Source organism: Rhinoraja longicauda, chromosome 8 (assembly GCF_053455715.1).
Source record: "Rhinoraja longicauda isolate Sanriku21f chromosome 8, sRhiLon1.1, whole genome shotgun sequence".
Lineage (NCBI taxonomy): Eukaryota > Metazoa > Chordata > Chondrichthyes > Rajiformes > Arhynchobatidae > Rhinoraja > Rhinoraja longicauda.
In genome coordinates, this window is record NC_135960.1 from 11,478,693 (window position 1) to 11,502,219 (window position 23,527).

The 23,527-nt window shown below is 47.2% G+C and overlaps 1 protein-coding gene across 2 annotated transcripts in view; it reads right to left on the reverse strand.

Annotated features, from left to right (window-relative positions):
• Window positions 1-5,839: 5,839 nt before the first annotated feature.
• Window positions 5,840-23,527, reverse strand: part of klhdc3l (kelch domain containing 3-like) — a 51,355-nt gene continuing 33,667 nt past the window's right edge. For both annotated transcript variants that reach the window (XM_078404384.1, XM_078404383.1), the window contains exons 3-8: window positions 21,159-21,241; window positions 19,094-19,172; window positions 15,305-15,354; window positions 12,805-12,925; window positions 10,203-10,389; window positions 5,840-7,080 (exon numbers count right to left, since the gene is read on the reverse strand). In XM_078404384.1, coding sequence (XP_078260510.1) covers window positions 6,315-7,080; window positions 10,203-10,389; window positions 12,805-12,925; window positions 15,305-15,354; window positions 19,094-19,172; window positions 21,159-21,241 — 1,286 coding nt within the window. In that variant the 3' untranslated portion in view covers window positions 5,840-6,314. The remainder of the gene's footprint in view (window positions 7,081-10,202; window positions 10,390-12,804; window positions 12,926-15,304; window positions 15,355-19,093; window positions 19,173-21,158; window positions 21,242-23,527) is intronic.

Sequence of the window (23,527 nt, forward strand, 5' to 3'; positions counted from 1 at the left end):
CAATGATCATATTGAATGGCGGTGCTGGCTCGAAGGGCCGAATGGCCTACTGCACCTATTTTCCTATGTTTCTATGTAAACTTTGATTTGTATTTGTGTGCTGGAACAGTGTGTGTGTGCCACAGATGTAGATATGCGTCACATTTAATCGTGGCTCTTTGGAAATGCTTCATCTAAGGGATTCGATACCAGCACCGGAATATCTATCATGGAGTCAATGCCAAGGCACTGGTATGTGCTGGCAGCAACCCTCCATGCATTCTTACGTCTTGGAGGAGTTTACAACATTGCAGAAACGAGACCTCATGGATCAGAGATTGGTAGGTTTTGCACTGTGCGTTAGTGGTTTAAACGAAGGTTTTCGTTTAATCTGAATTCGCAGCTCGTGTAACTATTATTCCACGTGATTATATTAACACTGTGTGCATGTTTCCAACCCCTCACAGATGCAGCAATCCAGCTTCAGGTTCTGGGGCACACTAGCTGAAAGTGTGGTGGAAATAGATCCAACTTCGACCCTGAAGGGAATGGTTAAGGAAGAAAGTTGCAAGGGGGCAAATGAGAATGGCATGGTAAGTTTATTTGTCACATGTACCGAGGCACAGTGAAATTCATTTTTGTATACAGTTCAGCACAAGTATCACTATACAAAAGCCCTTGGATACATCCTAGATAAGTAACTCAGATGCAGCATAAGTGTATAGCAGTAGTACACTGAGACAGTATATAGCAGTCTGAAGAAGGGTCTCGACCCGAAACGTCACCCATTCCATCCCTCCAGAGATGCTGCCTCTCCAGCTTTTTGTGTTCATCTTCGGTTTAAACCAGCATCTGCAGTTCCTTCCTACACAGTATCTGGCGCCATTTTCAAGTCCCAGTTGTTGTAAGTGCAGGGATCTTGATCTGACCACGAAGGCCCGCAAGTCTTCTAGGAAGGATAGGTCATTTGTGCTGAGGTGCCACCCAGCCTGATCCCTGCCTTTGTTTCTGTGTGTCACTAATGAAGGCTACTGAGAAATGCCAGGAGCATTCACTGAACTCCAACAGGGATCTGCTATCAGCACAGCTTGTGACTGAGGACGAGATACTTGGGTTGGTGTGTGATATGGATTGTGCACCGGCAGGTTACAACAAAGGAGTGGTTTCCCTTAAATCTGTACCCGTCGTGGTAATGTGCCAAACATTCCTTCTAGTATTTTAAACCGTTTGAATATTGCGATGAATGTTAGCATAAGGAGGGCAAATGTCTAAAACCAAGGTTGATACCTCGTGCAGGGCTTTGCTGAACAAGTCGTTGTGGATTTAACGTAGCAGCGCGATTAATGTTCGATCTTGCAGCTCCGTGTTACTGCAACTGGCAAAATGAATCGCAGTTCAACATCACTCAAGTCAATCCTGCGATTTTACTGCGATCTCCGAGATCTTTGGTTTCCTCCCACACTTCAAAGAGACGTACAGGTTTCTTGGTTAATTGGCTTGGTATAAAAATGTAAAATTGTCGCTTGTACGCGTGTGTGTGTGTGTAGGATAGTATTAATGTGCAGGGATTGCTGGTTAGTGCAGACCCGATGGGCCGAAGGGCCTGTTTCGCGTTGTATCTCTAAACTAAACTGGGCCCCGACCCTGAAAATGGTTGATCCTTCATTCGAAGGAGCATTGGGCCCCAACTCTTTATTGAAAAGAAATTTATCAATGCTGTTTTAAAAAAAAAAAAAAATTTCTCTTGGCATGCAGTTAGTTGCTGGGGTGTGAATCTTCCTGCCTGTATTTTCAATCTTTGCAAACCTCGTGCCCACTTGATTCTGCAAAGTCCACCATGTTGAGAGAGGGAAAGTTTCCCAGATGTAACGCTGAATGCCAAACGGGCCAACTATCTCTTCTAAAAGGAACTGTTGTACCTAATTTACAAGTAGGCACAAAATGCAGACATGTGGTTTAACTGACTTGAATGAGAAATATTCAGGTCTTGAATATTCAGGAGAAATATTCCAACTTGCTCTAAACCATTGGTACAAGAAGTTTGTAACCCACTGCCAGCCATTTGTTAGGTACCAGCTATTTATCTATACGTTATAACATTATAGAAGCAACACATTATCCTATACACCCAGAATTATTCCGAGTTATTAACCCAGAATTATTCACAAAGGCCCTGACAAACCCCCCTCATATTTCGAGGTATTTTCCTTATATATTTTCAATCTTTTTGTGCAGTTTGAGTTCTGTCAAAACAACAATGGGTTATAAGAGGACATAAAGTGCTGGAGTAACTCAGCGGGTCAAGCGACATCGCTGGAGAACATGGATAGGTGATGTTTCAGGTCAGGACCTTTCTTCAGACTGATTGTGGGGGGGGGGGGGGGGGGTGGAAGAAAGCTGGGAGAGAGATGATGCTGCCTGACTTGCCGAGTAAATCCGACTCTTGGTGTTCTTTTGAGTAAAGCAGCATCTGCAGCTCCTCGTTTCTACAATGGGTTTTGTCGTTTGTCTTTTGTCATCATTCAAAGCAGATTTAGAACACGGAACAGGCCCTTTCGGCCCACAATGTCTCTGCTAATCAGCCGGGTTTCATCACAATAGATTTTTTTAATCACATTTCTCTTCGCTAGTTACAAAGTGCACTTGACAGGATACTATGGCAACTGGATTCTGGCCCCTTTGTCGTGTATTCTGGTGAAAAACTGTCACTGACATATGGGTTGAAGATTGATGAACTACAGTATATGTTGAGGGCATTTCCAGAAACAACCTGCTCAAGTCTCCACATTGTATTGTTACGTTTCTCTTGAGTGTTAACATGATGTAGGGCAGAGTGGGCAGACTTAATATTCACTGGACGGGCTTGTATTCACCGGAATTTAGAAGGATGAGGGGGATCTTAGAGAAACATATGAAATAGCATATAAAATTCTTAAGGGATCGGACGGGCTAGATGCAGGAATAATGCTCCCCATATTGGGGGAGTCCAGAACTAGGGTTCACAATTTAGGACTGAGATGAGGAAAAACTCCTTTCAGCCAGAAAGTTGTGAATCTGAGGAATTCGCTGACACAGAAGGCAGTGGAGGCCAATTCATTTGATGTTTTAAAGAGAGAGTTAATTATAGCTCTTAGGGCCATCAAAATCAAGGGATGTGGGGAGAAAGAAGGAACGGGGTACTGGTTCTGGATGATCAGCCATGATCATATTAAATGGCGGTGCTGGCTCGAAGGGCCGATTGGCCTACTCCTGCACCTATTTTCTATGTTAATGCAAATGTGGCTACACAGGCTGAGCTCAATCTGTCCTCTGAAACCCGTGGAACCAGATACAGATATACAAATGATAACCAAATCTATAACAGCAATATCAAGCACTTTAAGGCAGAGATAGATAAGACTCTTGATTAGCACGGGTGTCAGGGGTTATGGGGAGAAGGCAGGAGAATAGGGTAAATGGCCTAATTCTGTTATAAACGAGAAATTTTAGAATGGAAACACTAGTTTCTTCTGTTCAGAAAGCCTGCCCTGGCAAGTGAAGGAATATTTGTTTTATCTTGTTTAGATTTAGATTTAGAGATACAGCGCGGAAACAGGCCCTTCAGTCCACCGAGTCCGCGCCGCCCAGCGATCCCCGCACCTGGAGTATTGTGTACAGTTTTGGTCTCCTAATCTGAGGAAAGACATTCTAGCCTTAGAGGGAGTACAGAGAAGGTTCACAAGATTGATCCCTGGGATGGCAGGACTTTCATATGAAGAAAGACTGGATAGACTGGGCTTGTACTCGCTGGAATTTAGAAGACTGAGGGGGGATCTTATAGAAACATATAAAATTCTTAAGGGGTTGGAGAGGCTAGATGCGGGAAGATTGTTCCCGATGTTGGGGGAGTCCAGAACCAGGGGTCACAGCTTAAGGATAAGGGGGAAGTCTTTTAGGACCGAGATGAGAAAACATTTCTTCACACAGAGAGTGGTGTCTGTGGAATTCTCTGCCACAGAAGGTAGTTGAGGCCAGTTCATTGGCTATATTTAAGAGGGAGTTAGATGTGGCCCTTGTGGCTAAAGGGATCAGGGGGTATGGCAGGAGAAGGCAGGTGCAGGATACTGAGCTGGATGATCAGCCATGATCATATTGAATGGCGGTGCAGGCTCGAAGGGCCGAATGGCCTACTCCTGCACCTATTTTCTATGTTTCTATGTTTCCTGCACCTATTGTCTTTGTATCTATCTATGTAAAACAGTCGCTATGTCTATGCTTCTCTACATGGGCTTTTTCCATCTCTCCCCCGCTGGAGCACAAGTGCTTTTGCCATCTCAAACCTGAGAACAGCTACTGCAATGCTGACTCCAAATCAAATGAGCGCTCTTTAGTTTAGTTTAGCTTAGTTTAGAGATACAGCCGGAAACAGGCCCTTTGGCCCACCATGTCCGCAATGACCAGTGATCCCCGCACGCAAACACTATCCTGCAACACACTAGGGACAATTTACATTTATACCAAGCCAATTAACCTACAAACCTGTACGTCTTTGGAGTGTGGGAGGAAACCGAGGTTCTTGGAGAAAACCCATGCAGGTCACGGGCCGAACGTACAAACTCCGTACAGACAGCACCCGTAGTCGGGATTGAACTCGGGTCTCTGGCGCTGCAAGCGCTGTAAGGCAGCAACTCTACTGCCGCGCCACCGTGCCGCCCTCTTTTGACGTCTTTATCTTAAAGACAAAGACTGCCTCTGACCCCTCATCCACGACGAGCATTCTAAACTGAGCACCTGCACCGTGAGATGAATATTACAGTGCAAACATGCCAGCTAATCCAAACATACCTGCTTCGTACAGGACTTTAAAATTGTGAGTAGAATATAATCAGTTTTGTCGATGCCGTTGCCAAATGAAAATGTCAATGTTAGAAAATGGCATCGGCTACGAAGAGAAAAATCAAATCCTTCGCCTATCAGAAGTCTTAGGCCTTGTGATCAAAGAATTCCGACCCAATCACTCCTGGCGCTACCACGGGATGCCAAGGAAGCCATCAGGTAATTCCTGGTGCTATTTGGAAGTCAGAGTAACTATGCGACACTGGGGACACAGAGGATGGTGAACGCAGATAATCTTCCAATACTGAAGAGGTTTCTGCACGAGCACCTGAACGCCATGCTGCAGAAGGCTATGGACCTTCTCTGGCAGGCTAATGGCATTAGTGTAGGATACCCAATGGCCAGCATGGACACGTGGGCCAGAGAGTCTATTTCTGTGTTGTATCACTCGGATCCTACGATTATTAAGCTTTAGGGACACTTAGGGATCAAAATTAAACTCATTTAAATGTTGCATTAAAATTTGATATTATTGACCAGCATAGGTTGTCTCACAACACAAAGGTTAGTGGGATTTTTGGTACCTTGAGTATTTTGCCAAGAAATAACTCTGCATTTACGCACTTTGGCTGGTCTCTACACAACCAGCCAAAAGCTACCCCAATTCCTCTAGATCCCGTTCACAAATTAAATATACGTGTGCTAGCTTTCACATCGGAGACAACTCATTTGAGTTTAATTGATCGATTGATGGAAAGATACAACATGGAAACAGGCCCTGTGGCCCAACAGGTCTACGCTGACCATTTTAATCACCCTCTCACACCGGTTCCATGTTATCCCACTTTCACATCCACTCTCTGCACATTGGATGGGCAATCTACAGAGGCCAAGCAACCTGCAAACCTGCACGTCTTTGGGATGTGGGAGGAGACCGGAACACCCAGAGGAAAGCCACGCAGTCACAGGGAGAACGTGCAAACTCCACACAGAGCTCCCCCCCCCCCCCACCCCCCACCGTCCTGAGGTCAGGATCGAACCAGGGTCTCCGGTGCTGTGAGGCAGCGGCTCTGCCAGCTGCGCCACTGCGCTGCACTGGTGTTAGAGCCACTGTGGCAGGAGTTGAGCCTGCTGCAGGAGCGATGATTCTCAGACATTGCCCGTTCCTTCTCTCCAGAGATGCTGCCTGTCCTGCTGAGTTGCCCCAGAATTTTGTGTCCGTCTACGGCATACTCCAGCTGGCAGCGACCTCCACAAGTGAAAGATTTGTGAACTGATAGAACAAATCACATCACTGGGTAGCCCTGAAATGCTTTGATGAGAAAAATATTCTAAAAATGTACAACTAGTTTATCGGCACATATTAGCTTAAGGCGTGAACACATCCATAAAAATAAAAGCTCTTTAGAAAATGTTTGTTTTAAATTTAGCATTATTGGCACAAAGTACAAAATAAATATGTTAGATCACTCTGTAACTAAGCTTGTCCAAAACTGTCTGTTAACGCACGCATAGACTTCTTAGCACTTTAAAAATGTTTCACAGAGTTTCATCTGCCACAATGAAATGTACCTCTGTTCAGATATCGGTTTACCACCAACTACCAGAAGAACCTCTGGAAGGTGGTCAGTTGATAAGGGTGATGGGCCCCCATAGTGTGTGCTCACTGGCTGGGCATCCTTTATAACCCCGTTCTCGCCGTGCTCCTTGGCGCTGTGTTGCGGAGGAGGAGGCGGCTTCGAGAGGTGGTGCGCGTTTTGGCGCGGCCACAGTACCTCCGGCGTGCCGGGCAAGGGCCACGTTGACCCCTGAAGCCTCTCGCTCCTCTCCGAGGACTGCACGCTGAAGGTCATCATCTCAATGTTGTCGTGGTTTGCGCTTCGCTTGACCGGCGACGAGCTGCAGCGCTCCGCGACGTCCGGCGTGGAGAAGTTCAAGCAGCAGGCGCCCTTCAGCCCCACCGGCTGCTGCTGCTGCTGCCCGCTGCACTGGTCGCACGGGTGGGTGTTGCTCTCAACGCAGGTGCAGCTGGGAGACGCCGTCATGGGAGGGGCGCCGTCGGGACGCGTCTCCTGGAAGCTGGGACCGACCCCCACCGTGCAGTGGTAAATCTTGGCGGCAGGGGCCGTCTCCGTTCCTGGGCTCAGCCTCTCCCACGCCTGTGTCGTCAGTCGGAATTTCCACAGGCTGTTGCTGGAGCAGTTGTGGTTCCTCCCTCCTCCGAAGATCAGCATGCTGTCCTGATACACGACGGCAGAGTGCCCGACCAACTGGCGAGGCCCAGAACTGTGAGAAGGAAAAGAACTCGTCAGCTTATTTACAGCAAAGATGGCAGCACAACCAGAAGCTGCATTAGTACAAGAACCTGGGAAAGCATGGTGGCGCAGCGGCCAGAGTCCCAAGTTCGATCCTGACTACGGGTGCTTGTCTGTACATAGAAACATAGAAAATAGGTGCAGGAGTAGGCCATTCGGCCCTTCGAGCCTGCACCGTCATTCAATGTGATCATGGCTGATCATCCAGCTCAGTAACCTGTACCTGCCTTCTCTCCATACCCCCTGATCCCCTTTAGCCACAAGGGCCACATCTAACTCCCTCTTAAATATAGCCAATGAACTGGCCTCAACTACCTTCTGTTCTCCCTGTGACCTGCGTGGGTTTTCCCCGGGGGCTCCGATTTCGTGTTTGCGTGTGTGTGTGCGTGCGTGCGTGCGTGCGTGCGTGCGTGCGTGCGTGCGTGCGTGCGTCAGACCCGATGGGCCAAAGGGCCTGTTTCCGCGCTTATCTCTAAACTAAACAAATGGAGAGGGGTAAATGGTCCTGTTGTGTCAGTCATTCATTTACGAAACATATGGATAGGACAGTTTTAGAGGGATGTGGGCCAAATGCAGGCAGGTAGGACTGGTGCAGATGGAGCATGTTTTTTGGCGTGGGCAAATTGGGCCGAAAGGGCCTGTTTCCGTGCCGTATGCCTCTATTAAATGATGGGTAATCTTTTCCTGCCAAACAACTCTGCTTTCTTATATCCTTGATCCCTTAATGAAAGACCTAGATAGAGTGGATGTGGAGATGTTTCCAGTAGTGGCTGAGTCTAGCACTAGAGGGCACAGCATCAGAATAAAAGGATGTACTTTTAGAAAAAAGGCTGGTGAATTTGTGGAATTCATTGCCACAGCTGGTTGTGGAGGCCAAGTCTTTGTGTATTTTTAAAGCGGAGATTGATAGTTTCTTGGTTAGTAAGAACGTCGAAGGTTACAGGGAGAAGGCAGGAGAATGGGGTTCAAAGGGAAAGATAGATCAGCCATGATTGAATGGTGGAGCAGACTCGAAGGGCCGAATGGCCCAATTCTGTTCCTGTGTCTTACGAACATGATTCCCCATCATCCAAAGGTCTATCAATCTCAGCTTTGAATATTCTCAGTCCGTTGGGTGGTTGAGTTCCAACGATTTACAACTCCCGAGTAAAGAAATCTCTTTGCTCTGTTCTGACAACAATGCCCCTGACCTCTGCACTCTCCTGTCTTGGGAAAGAGCCTCTTCAAATTTGACTTAGCAAGCCCACTCTGTGAGTGTTTAATGTCATCTTGCATTCTTTTCAAACTCCAGAGAATATTCAGCTCACTCTCTTGCCCTCTCAAACTGTCTCTCAGCTCAGGAACCATTCCCGAGAACCCTTGTTAAACCCATTCCAGGGCTGCTCCTTCCTTAGACAAGATGAAACAAACTTCACACTACTCAAGGCATGTCTCCCCATCCATCCTCCTCCAGATGCCCACTGCTCTTATAGTCAAATCCCGTTGCAATGCAAGCATATCGCTTTTCAACGAAGATAGACACAAAATGCTGGAGTAACTCAGCGGGACAGGCAGCATCTCTGGAGAGAAGGAATGGGTGAGGTTTCGGGTCGAGACCCTTCTTCAGGCTGATTAAAGATTAAATATATAAGGAAGACAGTCACAGCATTTATTTTGTTTGTAACTAAGAAATAAAATGCTTTAACATCCGAGTAGAGTCTCGACATCTTCAGTCTCGACCCGAAACATCATCCATTCCTTCGCTCCAGAGATGCTGCCTTTCCCACTGTTACAGCATTTTACAGTTTAGAGATACAGCGCGGAAACAGGCCCTTTCGGCCCACCGGGTCCGCGCCGACCAGCGATTCCCGCACATTAACACTATCCTACACCCACTAGGGACAATTTAAAATAAATATTTACTAAGCCAATTAACCTATAAACCTGCACATCTTTGGAGCGTGGGAGGAAGCCGAAGATCTCGGAGAAAACCCACGCAGGTCACGGGGAGAACGTACAAACTCCGTACAGACAGCACCCGTAGTCGGGATCGAACCCGGGTCTCCGGTGCTGCATTTGCTGTAAGACAACAACTCTACCGCTGCGCCACTGTGACCGCCCATGGTGTCTATCTTTGTGTCTATCTTTGGTGTAAACCACCATCTGCAGTTCCTTCCTTCCTGCACCTACCATTATTCCACTATAGGTTACAAAACAGCAGTGCTGCACCGGGCTATCAGCCTATGGGTTTTGTGCTTATTGCTCTGAAATGTGACAGAAACCATCAGCCTTCTAACCACGAGGAATGAGTGAGAATGAAGCACAGCCAACATCACACAGCTTTTAAAAGTATGAAAATGAAAGTTTAGAAAGGAAAGTCAGGCAGAACCGATTTCTAAAAGAACCAAAAGGCCTTTCACATTACCGAGTAGTAAAGGCCACTGAATCAAGAGTATGCAAATATATTTTTAGTAACTACGTGCGTTTCCCATTTTTAAAAAAACCACAAATGGTGTTAAACAACTGAAAAAGGTATCGCATTTGCCAACATGATTTTTACGTCAGTGTTGCATACATTTTGGTACGAATTAACTCAGTGATATATTTCACAGACTTAGCACTGGTCAGAAGACTATTCCTGTACACTTGCTAATCGGGGATATGCTTAGGTATGGGAATACTGTACAGGACTGCGTGCAAGAAAATAATTTCACTGTGCATTTGCACATGTAACAATGAAAGCACCATTTGATCTGGGATAATATGCTTTGGTTGATGTATAGTTTCAGTTCAGTTTAGAGATACAGGCCCTTCGGCCCACCGGGTCTGTGCCGACCAGCGATCCACACATATTAGCACGATCCCATGCACACACACTGGGGACAATTTTTTACATTTACCAAGCCAATTAACCTACAAACCTGTACGTCTTTGGAGTGTGGGAGGAAACCGAAGATCTCAGAGAAAACCCACGTGGGTCACTGGGGAGAACGTACAAACTCCGCACAGACAAGCGCCCATAGTCGGGATCGAACCCGGGTCTCCGGCAGCTGCGAGCGCATGTGAGGCAGCAACTCTGCCGCTGCGCCACCGCACCGCTCTGATTTCACTTACCGTGTTTTGATCTTGGACCAGGTGCTGCCGATGAAATCCCACTTCCAAAAGTCATTCTGCTCCACAAGTCCAACCAGTCCGCCGAACAAGTACATCCCGCTGCAGTAGACGACTGCAGAGTGACTGTATCGTGGTCCAGGCCCCACGTCACCAGCAGAGCACAACACTGGGCACCAGTCCTTGGCATCTGGTGCAGAGAAAACATCACAACCTTGAAACAACAATTCCCGACTAGTACGGGTGTCAGAGGTTATGGGGAGAAGGCAGGAGAATGGGGTTAGGAGGGAGAGATAGATCAGCCATGATTGAATGGTGGAGTAGGCTTGATTGGCCCAATTCCACTTCTATTCTGTGGGCGGCACAGTGGCGCAGCGGTAGAGTTGCTGCCTTACAGCGAATGCAGCGCCGGAGACTCAGGTTCGATCCTGACTACGGGCGCTGTCTGTACGGAGTTTGAATGTTCTCCCCGTGACCTGCGTGGGTTTTCTCCGAGATCTTCGGTTTCCTCCCACACTCCAAAGACGTACCGGTATGTAGGTTAATTGGCCGGGCAAATGTAAAAATTGTCCCTAATGTGTGTAGGATAGTGTTAATGTGCGGGGATCGCTGGGCAGCGCGGGCTCGGTGGGCCGAAGGGCCTGTTTCCGCGCTGTATCTCTAAAAAAAATCGAAATTCCTTATGACCTTAACAATGCAGAATCTCTCCCACTCCTGCCGACTTGGTGGGTGTTATCGTCTTTCTGCTCCGTGTCTACTTTGCTCACAGAACGACTGCTCATTTTATAAAATCAGAGGGTTTTAGTTTAATTTACTCTAGACTTTAGACATATAGAGCAGAAGCAGGCCCTTCGGCACGCCGACTAGCAATCCCATACGCTAGCATCATCTTACACAACGGGAACAATTCACAATAGCCAATAGACAACAGGTGCAGGAGGAGGCCATTCGGCCCTTCGAGCCAGCACCGCCATTCAATGTGGTCATGGCTGATCATTCTCAATCAGTACCCCGTTCCTGCCTTCTCCCCATACCCCCTTAAGAGCTCTATCTAGCTCTCTCTTGAATGCATTCAGAGAATTAGCCTCCACTGCCTTCTGAGGCAGAGAATTCCACAGATTCACAACTCTCTGACTGAAAATGTTTTTCCTCATCTCCGTTCTAAATGGCCTACCCCTTATTCTTAAACTGTGGCCCCTGGTTCTGGACTCCCCCAACATTGGGAACATGTTTCCTGCCTCTAACGTGCCCAACCCCTTAATAATCTTATACGTTTTGATAAGATTCACAATTTTTCACCCGAAGCCAATTAACCTGGAAACCTGTACGTCGTTGGAGTGCGGGAGGAAACCGGAGCACCCGGAGAAAACCCACACAGGTCACAGGGACAAGGTACAAACTCCGTACAAATAGAGCCCTTGGTCAAGATCGAACCCGGGTCCCTGGCGCTGTCAGGCAGCAACTCTACCGCTGTGCCCGTCTTCTTCTGTAAAACAAGTATCTGCAGTTCCTTATTTCTACACCGGGCTGGTACGGGCTGTGCCACTGTCACCCAAACTTACTTCCTAGGGTTGGGTCTTGACCAATTCTGTGGTCCTCGCCTGACACGACGTGCAGACCTGACATGAAGAGCTTCCCGACTTTGGAAAAGTCAAAACCCTCTTTCAATGCTCTCCTGCCTCTTCCTGGCAACAGCTTCATTTAATTTCACATTGACCATTTCCACAATGCTCCTAACTTCTGTTCTTATCATGCCAACCCAACAGAGGCCTTGGCCAAAGGGTGACCTCCTGAGGCGCCAGCTGGCCCCTTAATCTGCTCCCAGACAATGCACAAACAAGTCCGCACGCTCAAACCATTAATTAAGAGAAAGCAAGTGGTGAAAATGAACACCTGACGTCCTAAAATAAGACCATGAGCTGAAACTATCCCCACAGCTGCTGCACTTTGGCCATGTTTGTGCAACGCAAGGCTCAGCACAGGCCCTCTGCTGCACAAATACTGCCAATTCCAAAGGCTATCATACAATTAATTATTTTCGCAGCACCGTCCCGACCCCAAAGTCACTAACGGTGGCTTTTTGGTTTTCTTCACCGGCTGTAAAAATAAATAGGCCTCCCAAATTCACGTATTTCCTTGAGAGATCAATGTTTTACGCGAGGAGGACACAAAGCGCTGGAATTACTCAGCGGGTCGGGCAACATCCCCGGGGAACATGGATAGGTGACGTTTCAGGTCGGGACCCTTCTACAGACCCTTTCTCAAAAGGAGATCACATCGATAACCGAGAGATAACTCTCCCGGCTCTGCGCCTTAAAACCTGTCTTATCACCTTGGCACGTGACAATTAATTTAGTTTCCCACTCTTCTGATCTTTGAAGGTGTCCTCCTTCCATGGGAGGACAATTCCATGTCTCATAAGAACACGAGGGACAGGAACAGCAGGGAGCTGGTCACCCATTGATTCTGTTCCATCATTTAATAAAATTGATCCATTCCTGACCTCAATGTGCCTTTGCCCGCACCTGAACCCTTGATTCCCTTGTAGTTCAAACATCTATCAGTCTCTGCTCTGAGCACTGAGCCTTCTACAACTTCTACTCACCAAAGCCAAAATTCCAGAATTCTTGAGAGGGTCCCATTATATCAACATAACCTCCGTACACGAACATCTGAGCCTCAAATACCACCGCAGTGTGCCCCTTCCGATTCTTGGGTGCCTGTTTCTGAAGAAGCAAAGGTAACCATTATTCATTATTTTTACACTTTCTTTTCAATCATCTTATGCCATGCACAGTAATCTGGCAGAAAAGGCACAGTACCTAATGCCTGTTCCTCTGATTTCCTCATATTTTCCTCTCATAGTTCGCTTGGGCAGCTCACAGCGCAGTGGTATCATTTTTGATTTGTCTAACTTCAAGTAACCCCTGCATTCCCTCTCTCTCCATCCCTCCCCCACCCGAGTCGCACCAGCTTCTCCTTCTCACCCAGCAAACAGCTAACAACGGCATGTTTCCTTTATCATCAATACATTTTTGCATATCTTACACGTGTGGCGGCGCCTAACGGCTGCGGCTCGTTGGCAGTCTGCTTGTCTTTTTTCCCTTTTTGTTTGTGTGTTGGTGTTGGGGTGGTTTTTGTTTTTGGCTGTGTATGTGTGGGGGGTGTGGGGGGGGTGGGGTGGGGGAAACCTTTCTTTTTTTAGGTCTCTTCCTCGGGGCGAGGCTCGGCCGCGGGGCCTTCCATCGCCCGGCGCGGCTCGGCCGCGGGACTTGACATCGCCGGTGCGGCTCGGCCGCGGGGCCTTCCATCGCCCGGTATGGCCGCGGGACGTTTCAGCGCTCGGTGCGGCTCGGCCGCGGCGACTTCCATCCCCTTGTGGGGGCTGTGCGGGTCGGTCGCCTGGGTAGGGGTCGAGTTGTCTGTCCGTGGGCGTGGGGGGAAGAGAGTGGAAGTTTTGTTGCCTTCCATCACAGTGAGGGGGTGTTTGGAGTCACTGTGATGGATGTTTGTGTTGGGGTCGTGTGTCCTGTGTTCTTTTTGTTTTTTGTTGTGTTCTGTGACTGCTGGAAAATGTAATTTCATTCGGTATCTCGGTATCGAATGACAATAAAGCTCTGTATTTATTGTATTGTATTATATCTTTCATTCATTTATTCTATATCTCTCTATATCCCGGTCAATAGACAATAGGTGCAGGAGGAGGCCATTCGGCCCTTCGAGCCAGCACCACCATTCAATGTGATCATGGCTGATCATTCTCAATCAGTACCCCGTTCCTGCCTTCTCCCCATACCCCCTGACTCCGCTATCCTTAAGAGCTCTCTCTTGAATGCATATATCTATATCTCTCGTTTTCTTCCTTCCCCCCCCCCCAGATTCTCAGTCTGAAGAAGAGTCTCGACCCGAAACGTCACCCATTCCTTCTCTCCAGAGATGCTGCCTGACCAGTTCCAGCATTTGCATCTATCCTCTGATAAAGTCCCTGCGCAAGGCACCCGAGCAAGATTCTGGGCCAATGTTTGCATCCGCTCCATCCATGACCGCAAAAAATTGCAGATAACTTTTGGCGCAGTCCAGCCCATCGCGCAAACCAACCTCCCTCCCGTTGACTCCATTTACACTTCACGCTGCCTCGGCAAGGCCACCAGCATAACCAAGGACCAGTCTCACCCCGGTAACTCCCTCTACGCCCCTCTCCCATCAGGCGAGTGGGACAGAAGTGTGAAAACGCACATCTCCAGATTCAGTGGTGAAACATGATGCCAAGATAAACTAATCTCATCTGCCTGCACGTGATCTACATCCCTCCATTCACTGCATATCCACGTGCCTATCAAAAAGCCTCTTAAAAAGCCTCAATGCGGCATGGTGACGCAGCGGTAGAGTTGCTGCCTTACAGCGAATGCAGCGCCGGAGACTCAGGTTCGATCCTGACTACGGGCGCCGTCTGTACGGAGTTCGTACGTTCTCCCCGTGACCTGCGTGGGTTTTCTCCGAGATCTTCGGTTTCCTCCCACACTCCAAAGACGTACAGGTATGTAGGTTAATTCATCATCCAGCCGGAAACAGGCCTTTTCGGCCCACCAAGTCCGTGCCGCCCAGCGATCCCCACACATTAACACTATCCTACACCCACTAGGGACAATTTTTTTTAAACATTTACCCAGCCAATTAACCTACAAACCTGTACGTCTTTGGAGTTTGACTGGGTAAATGTAAAAATTGTCCCTAGTGGGTGTAGGATAGTGTTAGTGTGCGGGGATCGCTGGGCGGCACGGACTCGGTGGGCCGAAGGGCCTGTTTCCGCGCTGTATCTCTAAAATCTATATCTAAAAATGCCACTATTGTACCTGGTAACGCACATAGTAATCAGTCTGCAAACAAGCACCATAACATGCAATACAATCATGAGCAATAATCTGTATTTTAGTAAAGTGGGCTGAGCTGAAGGTTAAATATTGAAGCGATCACTTGACAATGTCAAGTGGCATATCTTGTTTTCAAAGCAGTGCCACACTTTGAGCTTTGGTTTAATGTCTAATCTGAAAGAGACATGTAAACTTCTGCACCTTCACACACGCAAAATGAGTAGAATTTCTTACCGCCGGCTCACAAGAAAATGTCTCATGCCACCAAGCCCATCTTGCCGCACCTATTAAAAATAAAACATTCCTTTAGTACTAGACAGACATAAAATGCTGGAGTAACTCAGCAGGACAGGCAGCATCTCTGGATAGAAGGACTGGGTGACCTAGAAACATAGAAAATAGGTGAAAGAGGAGGCCATTTGGCCCTTCGAGCCAGCCCCGCCATTCATTGTGATCATGGCTGATCATCCACAATCAGTAACCTGTGCCTGCCTTCTCCCCATATCCCTTGATTCCACTAGCCCCTAGAGCTCTGTCTAACTCTCTTTTAAATTCATCCAGTGAATTGGCCTCCACTGCCTTCTGTGGCAGAGAATTCCACAAATTCACAACCCTCTGGGCGAAAAGGTTTCTTCTCACCTCACGTTTTGGGCCGAGACCCTTCTTCAGACTGAGAGTCAGGGGAGATGAAGACACAGAGATAATGGAGTGTCAGGTAAGAAAACGAGACATCAAAAGAGATATGGTTCAAGGAAAATGTGTTTTTGTGCTGTTGTTACGTGCTATTACTTTCGTGAACCTCCAGAGGGCGTTTAACTGTTTACTCACCTCTGAATGAAATCTTTCATTGCGAATTTAGTTTTAAAAAAATGAAAGAAAAAAGTCACTTTGAAAAAAACTGCATATCGCTGATTATCTAAAATGTACTTTGTGTTTTACTATCAGAACATTTTTTAAATGAAGTCCTTTTCTCATCAGCACAATCAGCACAGTTGCAAGAGGGACAGTCTCTCCCTGGTCCTTACATTTCACCCCATCAGCCGTCGCATACAGCAGATAATCCTCAAAAATCTTCGCCACCTCCAACAGGATCCCAACACTAGTCACATCTTCCCATCTCCACCCCTTTCCGTCTTCCGCAGAGACCGATCCCTCCGCAACTCTCTGGTTAACTCATCCCTTCCCACCCAAACCACGCAGGTACCTTCCCCAGCAACCGCAGAAGATGCAACGCCTGGCCCTATCTATACCTTCTCTCTCGACTCTGTCCGGGGACCCCGACAGTCCTTTCAGGTTAGGCAGAGGTTCACTTGCACCTCCTCCAACCCTCATCTACTGTATCCGTTGTTCAAGATGTGGACTCATGTACATCAGCGAGACCAAACGTAGACTGGGCGATCGTTTCGATGAACACCTTCGCTCAGTCCACCTGAACCTACCTGATCTCCCAGTTGCTAAACACTTTAATTCTCCTTCCCATTCCCACACTGACCTTTCTGTATTAGGTCTCCTCCATTGTCAGAGTAAGGCTAAATGCAAATTGGAGGAACAGCATCTCATATTTCGCTTGGGCAGCTTAGAGCCCAGTGGTATATTTGATTTCTCTAACTTCAAGTAACCCCGGCATTCCCTCTCTCTCTCTCCCTCTCCCCCACCCAAGTCACAACAGCTTCTCGTTTTCACCCAACAAGCAGTTAACAATGGCTTGTTTCCTTTATCATCATTACTTTTTTGCACATCTTTATCTCTCTACATCATCGTCTATATCTCTCGTTTCCCTTATCCCTAACCAGTCTGAAGAAGGGTCTCGACCCAAAACGTCACCCATTCCTTCTCTCCAGAGATGTTGCCTGTCCCGCTGAGTTACTCCAGCTTTTTGTGCCTATCTTCGGTTTAAACCAGCTTCTGAAGTTTCTTCCCACACAGTACAATAATTTCACTAGATTCTACAGCTCTGACGGTTTACTCTCAGGTTAACAGTAAAATGATATGGCGGCTGATATACTACTAACCCATGACTGAATCTACAAAGGAGCCTTCTTCCCATTTTCAATTACCACAAAACAGCATGCTACCTCAAATCTGGAAGAATTCTCCTTTTGTTTATCAGCCGTTGGACCATGACCCAGAGAAAGAAGAAATTTATTTCCGAATATCAAGTTGTGCAATAAGTTGTGTGTGCAATTCAAACAGATCTTTCAAGGTTCACAGTACTGCAGAAACCATGTATTTTGTATCGGTGCATTTTCATTTCCCTTTTCCTTGTTTGTCATCCCCCGACTCTCAGTCTGAAGAAGGGTCTCGAAGCTAAAAGTCCCCTACTCCTTTTCTCTAGAGAAGCTGCCTGACCCACTGTGTTACTCCATCGTTTCGTGTTTATTTTCGTAAAAGAAACCTGGTTTAATTGGATGTCCCCGTGTGCTTTTCACCAGCATGCAAGAGGGGAAGCTCAGGAAGTTTACAGGGGAAACTTCGACAGTAAACAAGGGATTTTCGCACAGGAATGATGATTTTCATGTGGACATGCTAAATGAGAGCTTCCACTCCCCCCGGGCCAACCTTGTTAAGCGGTCTCTTGGGATCGAGGATGAATTGCTTCCACTCCCACAAGTAAGAATTTCATTGTTCCGGAGATGGTGCACATGACACTTTTGTACGTAGACACGAAATGCTGGACTAACTCGGCCCACAAATTCTCATGAAGTTTAGTTCAGTTTAGTTTCGAGATACAACGTGAAAACAGGCCCTTCACTCGACTGAGTCCAGGCCGATCAGCGATCACCCTTTACACTATTTCTATCCTACACACCAAGTGGCAATTTGTAAAAGCCAGTTAATTCTGCGTATCTTTGGGATGTGGGAGGAAATCGGAGCACCCGGAGTGAAACCAGGTGGTCACAGGGAGAGCCTGCAAACTCCGTAAGGCCAACACCCGTAGTCGGGATCGAACTCGGGTCTCTGGCTTTGTGAGGCCACAGCTCTACTGCTGTGCCACCCACATATCACACATTTGTAAAGAAGAGCAGCACGGTGGCGTAGCGGTAGAGATGCTACATTACAGCGCTTGCAGCGCCGGAGACCCAGGTTCGATCCTGACTACGGGTGCTGTCTGTACGGAGTTTGTACGTTCTCCCTGTGGGTTTTCTCCGAGATCTTCGGTTTCCTCCCACACTCCAAACACGTACAGGTTTGTAGGTTAATTGACTTGGTGTAAGTGTAAATTGTTCCTGGTGTGGAGGGTGGCGTTAATGTGCGGGAACCGCTGGTCGACGCGGACTCGGTGGGCCGAAGGGCCTGTTTCTGCGCTGTATCTCTAAAACTAAAGCCATGAACCGTTAGCTGGTCCACCAAATAGTCTTTGGCCATGTCAGCGGTCTCAAAGGAGTGCCTATTTCAGGCGTGTAATCTCAGGAATGTTGGCAATGACTAAGTGAAGTGCACGGGCAATGAAAAACTCTCGGGACTCCATCTGAGGTCCACCATGATGGAGGTTCCATAATTCTGGGTCCCTTTCAGTGGACGTTGGAGCCCCTCCCTCTTCCTGGCAGCCTCTTGTTCCTAAAGCTAGCGGTGCTGGCTCGAGGGGGCCAAATGGCCTCCTCCTGCACCTATTTTCTATGTTTTCTACGTTCCTAAATGATAGAATGATTCTTGATTAGTACGGGTGTCAGGGGTGATGGGGAGAAGGCAGGAGAGTGGGGGCAGTGAGGGGAAGATAGATCAGCCACGATTGAATGGCGGAGTAGACTTGACGGGCCGAATGGCCTAATTATGCTCATATAGCTTATGAACTTAAGGCAGCCAAAATGTGTCTTTAGCAACTGGTGTCTTTAATCCAAAGAAAGGGCTCACAGGGAAAACGTACAAACTCTGCACAGACAGCGCCCACGGTCAGTAGCAAATCCGGGTCTCCGGCGCTGTAAGGCAGCAACTCTGCCACTGATCACAAATTTCTATACATAAGGAATACAGGATATCCAACCACTCAATCCCACGGCAGCTCCTGAAACATATTTCTCTTACCGATATCATAGATCCAGAGGGGGGTTTTCCCCTGGGTATAAGCAGAGTCCATCATTCCACCATACACGTAGATTATTCCCTTCCAAAATTTAAAAAAAACTAAAATTACGTCTGGAAATAAAATTTCACAAAAATATCGCATTTTCCTATCTTAACATTTTAAAATTACAGCCACTTCTCGCCACGGTCACATCATCGACTCGGCAGCACGTGCAGGGGCTCCTTCCTGCTTCGCTAAGGAAAGACACAAAGTGCTGGAGTAACTGAGCACTGGGACAGGCAGCATCCTTGGGGAACATTAATGACTTGGATGAAGGGATTAAAAGTACCATTTGCAAATTTGCAGATGATACAAAGCTGGGTGGTAGTGTGAACTGTGAGGAGGATGCTATGAGGTTGCAGGGTGACTTGGACAGATTGTGTGAGTGGGCGGATGCATGGCAGATGCAGTTTAATGTGGACAAGTGTGAGGTTATCCAATTTGGTGGTAAGAATAGGAAGGCAGAGTATTATCTGAATGGTGTCAAGTTAGGAACAGGGGACGTACAACGAGATCTGAACGTACAACAACACCCTAGTACATCAGTCACTGAAAGGAAGCATGCAGGTACAGCAGGCAGTGAAGAAAGCCAATGGAATGTTGGCCTTCATAACAAGAGGAGTTGAGTATAGGAGCAAAGAGGTCCTTCTGCAGTTGTACAGGGCCCTAGTGAGACCGCACCTGGAGTACTGTGTGCAGTTTTGGTCTCCAAATTTGAGGAAGGATATTCTTGCTATTGAGGGCGTGCAGCGTAGGTTTACTAGGTTAATTCCAGGAATGGCGGGACTGTCATATGTTGAAAGACTGGAGCGACTAGGCCTGTATACACTGGAATTTAGAAGGATGAGAGGAGATCTTATCGAAACGTATAAGGTTATTAAGGGGTTGGACACGTTAGAGGCAGGAAACATGTTCCCAATGTTGGGGGAGTCCAGAACAAGGGGCCACAGTTTAAGAATAAGGGGTAGGCCATTTAGAACTGAGATGAGGAAAACCTTTTTCAGTCAGAGAGTTGTGAATCTGTGGAATTCTCTGCCTCAGAAGGCAGTGGAGGCCAATTCTCTGAGTGCATTCAAGAGAGAGCTAGATAGAGCTCTTAAGGATAGCGAAGTCAGGGGGTATGGGGAGAAGGCAGGAACGGGGTACTGATTGAGAATGATCAGCCATGATCACATTGAATGGCGGTGCTGGCTCGAAGGGCCGAATGGCCTCCTCCTGCACCTATTGTCTATTGTCTATAACATGGCTAGGTGACGTTTCGGGCTCAGGACCGTTCTTGAGACAGCTTGCAGTGGGTCGGGGTGGAGAGAATGCTGGAAGACTGGAGGGGGCAGGACAAAGCCTGGCAGGTCATAGGTGAACACAAGCAAGGGGGGGGGAATTGAACACGAGCCATCCATCAGCTTATTCTGAAATCATGAGAGACAGTGAGAACAACCCTCTTGCCCCAGACTATTGTTTGCCTCCCTGCCCCCCTCCCTGAGCACGTGTTATATCCCTTCAATTCTTATCTCTTCATACCATCAGACAGGTATGTTGTCTGATCACGTTTAGTTTTAGCTTTGCTTAGATACAGCGCAGAGAAAAGGCCCTTCGGCCCACCGAGTCCACGCTGACCGGCGATCCCCGTACACTGCACTATCCTACGCACCAGGGACAAATTTACAATCTTCACCGAAGCCAATTAACCTACAAACCTGTACGTCTTTGGGGTGTGGGAGGAAACTGGAGCACCCGGAGAAAACCCACGCAGTCACGGGGAGAGCATATAATCTCCGTACAGACAGCACCCATAGTCAGGACCGAACCCGGGTCTCTTGCGCTGTAAGGCAGCAACTCTACCGCTGCGCCACCGTGCTGGCTCGACGCCGTTCCCATTTACATTGACGAGCAAAAAGGTAATCTTGAAACATCGACATATTTTAAATATAACGCCTTAGGATTTTGATGTCCCATTCCAATAGCTTTGAATCCTATTTGAAATTGCTCCACTTCTAACAAGAGCATCGGATCACGTGCACTTACATTGTGAGCTACTAGTGAGGGCTCCTCTAGTTCTTCCGGTGGAGTTCCCTCTGCATAGTCCAGTTCTTCCCATTCATTTTGAGCTGCAAAATACAAAGACATCAACTGGTATTGCAATGCACCGCCGTCAGGGGATGTGTTTTTGACATGACTACAACTATGATGTTATCACAAAATGCTGGAGTAACTCAGCAGGTCAGGCAGCATCTCAGGAGAGAAGGAATGGGTGACGTTTCAGGTCGAGACCCGAAAAGTCACCCATTCCTTCTCTCCTGAGATGCTGCCTGACCCGCTGAGTTACTCCAGCATTTTGTGATACCTTCGACTTGTACCAGCATCTGCAGTCATTTTCCTACAACCATGATGTTAGTGCATTACAGGTGCCAATGGAAGACCAGTTTCATGAACAGCTACTTTCCAATAACAATCATGTTCTTGAATCATGTGTAGGAAAAAACTGCAGATGCTGGTTTAAAACGTAGACGGACACAAAAAGCTGGAGTAACTCAGCAGGACAGGCAGCATCTCTGGAGAGAAGGAATGGGTGACGTGTTGGGTCGAGACCCTTCGTAATCTCTCTGCCTATGATGCCACTGCAAGCAAGATTTTCATCGTACCTGTACCTCACTTGACTAGTGCATATGTGCATAGCTCACTGTGCACATGACAATAAACACAACTTGAAAGAAGGAATGAAGTGAAGTAACAAGTAAGCATCCAATTAATTAACGTATTTGATTAACATAATGTAGTGGATGTGGAGAGGATGTTTCCACTAGTGAGAGAGTTTAGGAGGAGAGGGTGCTGCACCAATGCAGGAGAGTTTTGGGCCCAACGGGTTCACTTGGTCCAGTAGGAAAATAAAAACACTCTTGACTCACTACACACAAGGGGTAATCAGCAGAGGCCATTAACCCCACAAACCCACAAGATAAAGTACAACTATATTAGTGAATTAGCAAACCGGGTGTCTGGTTTAATGTTTCAGGTATCTTATGGATCAGTACAGCACAGCAACAGGCCCTTCAGCCCACAATGTCTGTGCCAGACATGATGCTCTGTTAAACTAATCTCCTCTGCCTGCATATGATGCGCATAGAAACACAGAAAATAGGTGCAGGAGTAGGCCATTTGGCCCTTCGAGCCAGCACCGCCATTCAAAATGATCGTGGTTGATCATCCAAAATTAATACCACATTCCTGATTTCTCCCCATGATCCCCTGATTCAGTTGGCCCTAAGAGATATATCTTGTGTTCACTGGAGTTTAGAAAGATGAGAGAGGATCTCATAGAAACATATAAAATTATAAAAGGACTGGACAAGCTAGATGCAGGAAAAATGTTCCCAACGTTGGGCGAGTCCAGAACCAGGGGCCACAGTCTTAGAATATAGGGGAGGCCATTTAAAACTGAGGTGAGAAAAAACTTTTTCACCCAGAGACTTGTGAATTTGTGGAATTCTCTGCCACAGAGGGCAGTGGAAACCAAATCACTGGATGGATTTAAGAGAGAGTTAGATAGAGCTCTAGGGGCTAATGGAATCAAGGGATATGGGGAGAAGGCAGGCACGGATTATAGATTGGGGACGGTCAGCCATGATCACAATGAATGGCGGTGCTGGCTCGAAGGGCCGAATAGCCTCCTCCTGCACCTATTTTCTATGTTTCTATGCTTCTAAGATCCCCTCTCATCCTTCTAAATTCCAGTGAATATAAGTCTTCCATTCCCTGCTTATGACAAATTAAATTCTCAGCTGTGCAGTGTGAGAATTTGAAGAGGAAATCTGATATCAGTAAAAATTACTGCGGTGCTGCTGAGGTTAACTGCTGCAGTTTGGGGAAGGAAATCCTTGTTGACGTGGTTTTACTTTTAACTGCAGTGGCCTCATAAAACTGTTGTTATGCAATTGATTAATCATGACTGGCTATTACTTGACCTGGACACGATCACGAGATTCAAGATTCAAGATTCAATTTAATTGTCGCATGTAACAATTAAGATTCAGTGAAACTTGAGTTACCATACAGCCATACTAGTGTAGGAAAATAACTGCAGATGCTGGTACAAATCGAAGGTATCACAAAATGCTGGAGCAACTCAGCAGGTCAGGCAGCATCTAGGAGAGAGTGAATGGTTGATGTTTCGGGTCGAGACCCTTCTTCAGACTGAATATACAGCCTATACAAAGTAAAAAGCAACAAGACACACAGCCACATAAAATAACATTTAACATGAACATCCACCACAGCCGGACTCCACATTCCTCACTGTGATTGAAGATTACAATGTTCAATCATCTTCCTCTTTGTTCATCCGCGGTTTGAACCACCGTTGAACCACGGTTAAACCACCGCGGTCGCCGCTGCCG